Source organism: Orycteropus afer, unplaced genomic scaffold (genome assembly GCF_000298275.1).
Source record: "Orycteropus afer afer isolate SDZICR_OR568_19922 unplaced genomic scaffold, OryAfe1.0 scaffold00402, whole genome shotgun sequence".
Classification (NCBI taxonomy): domain Eukaryota; kingdom Metazoa; phylum Chordata; class Mammalia; order Tubulidentata; family Orycteropodidae; genus Orycteropus; species Orycteropus afer.
The window spans coordinates 2322388-2327317 of NW_006921989.1; the positions used below are offsets into that span (position 1 = coordinate 2322388).

General features: G+C 48.8%; 1 protein-coding gene across 1 annotated transcript in view; it reads right to left on the minus strand.

The window, feature by feature from the left end:
• Positions 1-525: 525 nt before the first annotated feature.
• The window catches only part of ECSIT (ECSIT signaling integrator), a 20472-nt gene continuing 16067 nt past the window's right edge, over positions 526-4930 (minus strand). Inside the window, exons 4-7 of the mRNA XM_007953612.2 lie at positions 1898-1955; positions 1616-1764; positions 1373-1478; positions 526-776 (exon numbers count right to left, since the gene is read on the minus strand). Coding sequence (XP_007951803.1) covers positions 526-776; positions 1373-1478; positions 1616-1764; positions 1898-1955 — 564 coding nt within the window. The remainder of the gene's footprint in view (positions 777-1372; positions 1479-1615; positions 1765-1897; positions 1956-4930) is intronic.

The window sequence follows — 4930 nt, forward strand, 5'->3', positions numbered from 1 at the left end:
CCCCCCCTCCCTGGTAACTAGCCTCCCCCGTTGTTAGGAGCCCAACCGGAAGTGGCGCGCATCTTCTGCGCCGCCGGGAAATTTCTCATGGTCTATCACTGCCCCGCGGCGCCAAAAGAAGCCCGAGATCGAGAATTGCGCATGCGTACATCCTCTTACGCCCTGTCTTTAATCTTAAAACTTTCTAGTTTTGCATAGAATGTAGAAGCTAGTGGTTCGGGGCCAGCAGCCGGAAGGCAGAACCAGAATGATAGACCCTGGGGAAAGGGTTTCTCCCTTGGCGCCTGCATTCTGAACGCACCCAGTCAGTCTTGGATGGTGGAGAGCCATTAAAAAGGAGTGCCCCCAGTTATTAAAGGAGCAGGTCTTGCCTGACTGTCGCTGCCCGACCTGAGATCTTGGGGAAGGGATGGCACACTGCCAATAAAGGAGGAACGACAAGAAGACTTTTTATTTACTGTACACTCTAAGGTCATTTCATGCTTTCACGCCAGTCCAGTCTCAGGCCACAGCCTGTGCTCAGGCTCAGCTCTGGCCCTGCTGTTGCTGATGCAGGTTGTTTTCCTCTTCGTCCTGGCTCTGGCGTGGTGTTGGTGGTGGCTCCTCCATCCTCGGGGTGGCTGCCAGGAGCTCACCAGTGGACCCTGACAGGCGGAAGACCACGGGGATCCGGGCCAGAGCAGGGTTGCTCTCCTGTAGGCCCTGGATCCACTTGGCCAGTGTGGCCTGGTCGTGAGCACCTGCCATGCACATGGCGAAGACGGGACCTTCCTCCACTGTTGGGAGAGACAGGCCTTCAGAGTTTGTGCCATGAAGACTGAAGCAGCTCTCCAGTACCCCACAAATCCTTCAAGCCAAGGGCAGGAGTTTTCTGCTTCCTTTCAGCTTTCTTGAGCTTCCCAGCCTTTGAACAAACTGTTCCCTTGGCCTAGATTGGACTTCCCACACTTTACCTGGGTGAAGCCTTCAGGTTCTTTAAGATTTCACCAGGAAACTCTGTGAGTAACCCACCTCCCCCAAGGCTGAGTGGTGTGCCCCACTCCTGGGCTCCCAAGAATGGAACTTGCATAGTCCCCTGCTGTCTTGGTCACACCCAGTAGCCAGCACACAGGGAATAACACAAAAGTACGTAAATGTGTAGAGGGGAAAACCAAGCCCTCACAGGCCTGTGGCCTTGAGCTCAAGTGTGGTGTTTGACCATGGAGTGTGGCTAGGTGGCCTCAGGTCTGGAGCCCCTGTGGGGTGGGAGTGTGTGTACTTGTGCCTCTGCTGAGTCTGTGTGGATAGTGGATTGTCTCAGCCTGGACCCCACCCCTTGATCCCCAACGGCACGCCTCATCCTGTGTGGTAGAGTCCTGCCTCTCCACCTTACCTTCATCGATGTCAAACTGATAGTCATCCCAGCTGCTCCTCCCATAGTCTAGGTCCAGCTGCATAGGGTAGTAGAGGTTCCACTCCTCCGGAATCTCCTCCACTTCCTACTTCAGAAGGGAGGGTGAAGGCAGGGCTGGAGGCCTCTCTCTCCACAGTTGCCCTCCCCCAGCCTGCACCTCTGAGCTCTCATGGTGAGGACTCTGAGTGGTGTCAGGCTACCCCCTTCAGCCCTCATACTCACCCTTTCCTCAGGGGGCAGCATGTCAGCTCTAAGGATGTGGTAATAGACACACTTATCACGGAGCCACAGGGAGAAGGGGCCCTCGACAAAGATAGGCCGGGCTGGGTTGTGGCGAGCCAGGGCGGCTTGCTGGTCAGGACTCTGGATTCCTGGTGTTGAGACATGCGTGCCTGTTTGCCCTGGCTAAGAGGCTCTGCCTGAAGGCCCCAGAAGCCCACCTAGCAGGCCTGCTGGGAACCTGGCAGAGGCTATGGCAGGGCCAGGGGCAGGGGAAGACCTTACCTACAATGTGGGGCTGGGTGGGATCCGTTCCCGCTGTGGAGTCTCTGGACAAAGGCATCTGCAAAGAAGATTGTAGGTGGGAGCTAGTGCCACACCCCCTCGTACCTATGGAGAAGTCAGAGAGAAACAGGGAAAGGGGTCCCCAGCGAGTTCAGCGCACCTTTCAGGGCCATCTACTGGGGCTCACATCACTCACACCCATCCTGTCTTCACATCCATCCAATTTGGCAAAAGCCTTCAACCCTTAAGATGCTCACATTGAGGAAACCCTGGAGCCAGCCCACTTGTGATAAAATCCCAGCTTTGCCACAAGCAGTGTGACTTTGGCCCAAGTCAGTTTACCAAAATGCCTCAGTTTTCCCCATTGCAAAATGGGGATGATATAGCATGGATGGACTTAAAGACCACTGTGCTGAGTGAAATTAGTCAATCACAAAAGGGCAAATAGTATATAAGACCACTATTATAAAAAGTCAGGAAAAGGGTTCCACACATACACACACAAATACTCTTTGATGGTTTCCATGGATAGGTGGGGAAGAGAGGTTAACCACTAACAGGAGGGTAGACTTGGGTGAAGGGGGAAGAAAAAGAAAATGGCACTCTTAGCCAGTGTGAGTAAGGAGCTGTGGTGGCATAGTGGATAAGGCTAACTGGAAGGCTGGCGGTTCAAACCCACAGCTACTCCTCGGAAGGAAGGTTGAGCAATCTACTTTTGTAATGATACCACCTCAGAAACCCACAGAGGGGTCGTTATGAGTCGGATCCGACTCTACAGCACTGAGTTTGGGTTTTTGGTATCCTTTGATAGCTTCGATCTTACTACTAACCATAAAGCAGTGGGATTAAATTTGGGATTACCTGCAGTTGTTTCCTGTTCTTGGGATACACACCACTAAGGACGGGCAGATGGATGAATGGGTTCAACAATAACTCAGAATAATATTTTCTCTCAGTGATGCTACATTATCAACTAGAAATTTAATCACATTGATCTGTTTTCAATTTTTGTTGTTTCCCTTTATTTTATTTTTGAATACACTAAACATTTAACATAGTTTAAAAGTCAACCCATATTAAAAGAGATGTCTTGCTCCCATGCCTGTTCCCTCTACCCCATCCTCCGATACCCTCTGGAGAGAATTCTTTTTACTCATTTCTAATTCATCTTTCTAGTGTTTCTTTTTGTGAAGTAAGCAAATATGTACATGCACTTTTATGTCTCCTCCCTTCTCACATCTAAGGGAGCTCACTAGACACTGCTCTTTGCTGTTCCAACAGCTCTGCTCGTTGCCCTGGCTGCTCTGTGCCTCACAAAACGGAGATGCCCTAATGTACACAGCCAGTATCTCTGGATGGCACTGGGGTTGTTTCCATTCTAAATCTAGGTGCTGGGGTATAAGGGTGATCATTTTATCATGGTTTTCAGCTTTTCTACACATATTTTTCATAATGAGCTGGGGTGGGGAAAAATATTTAAATAAAAACGGTATCCATAAATAAAAAGATGTATCTGCTTGCAAATGCATAGACTCTCTCTGGAAGGAGACACAGGGCTGGTAATGGTGGTCACCTCTGGGGAAGGAGACTGGTGGCTGGAGGCTCAGGGTCAGAGGTGGACTTGTCCTGTGGGCTCTTCTGTACTGTGTGGCTTCTCTACCATGTAGATACATTACTAACAAAAATGAGACGAATTAAAAAGTACCCTTCCTCTCCACCCTGCTGCTGTGCTCAAGGCCAAGTCTTGGTCCTTTCTCACCTGGATGTGCAGTGGCCACCTATCCTGCAGCCCTCTGCCCTCTTGCCCCACCCCCATCTGATACCGTCCACACAGTAGCAGAGGGAGCTTCTGAGACTGCACATCCAGGACCATGACTCTGACTCCATCACTCCTCTTCTTAAAACATTCCCCATGGCTCTTCCCACCAGTCAACAGGTTTACAACCAAGCTCTTTAACCTGGAATCCACCATTGCCTCTTCCCCACCTCCAGCACCCTGGTGTCCCATGCCCTGGCCATAGGAAGCCCTTTCAGTGTCCCCAGAGATTCCCAGCCTTTGCACGTGCTGCTCCCTATTCCTGGAGTGCTCTCCGCCCTTCTCATCCTGCCAAACCTCAGTTCACCCTCCCTTCCTCCAGGAAGTCTTCCTTGACTCCTGCCGCCTCAATAGCTCCACAGCCACCAGGTTTCTCCATCTCAGAACCAGATAACATACAAAGAAAACCAAAATCATGGGCTAGTCACTCCAACATACCAATTAAATATACCTTGGAGATACCAGAGCATCACAGTCCACACAAAGAAATAAGATAAAAAGCAAGAGAAACAAGGAACCAGGATACAGACCTAAAACATATCCCTGAGGAAAATGCAGCATTGGAACTCCCTGATAAGGAATTCAAAAGAATTATATTTAGGTATCTTCAAAGGATGGAGAGACAGATCAAGGAAAACACAGACAAAACCCTAGAATTTTGGAAGAAAATACAAGAACAAAATGACAGAATAAATGAAAAATTAGAAATGATTCAAAATCCACATGTAGCAAATTCAGAAGATTAATACTGAATTGTCAGAAATAGATAACACAGTAAAAGAGCAAAGGAGTAGAACTGATGCAATGGAAGACAGAATTAATGAGATCGAAGACAAATACCTGAATACATCTTTGGAAAGGGATCGGTCAGAAGAAAGATCAAAACAGAATGAAGAAAGCCTAAGGTTCATGTGAGATACCATCATAAGGAATAACCTATGTGTACTCGGAATTTCAGAACAGAAAGAGAAAAATAAAACCTCTGTGAAAATTGTCCAAGACTTGTTGGCAGAGAACTTTCCTAATATGAAAGATGAGAATATATCCATTCAGGAAGTCCAACGAACCCCAAACAAGAACAGACCCCAAAAGAAAAACATCAAGACATATCATCATCGGAGGCGGGGCAAGATGGCGGACTAGGCAGAAGGATTGCACAGACCCTCTTCAACAAAGAAAAGGGAAACCAATTAACACAGACACAGAAGATAATCTTG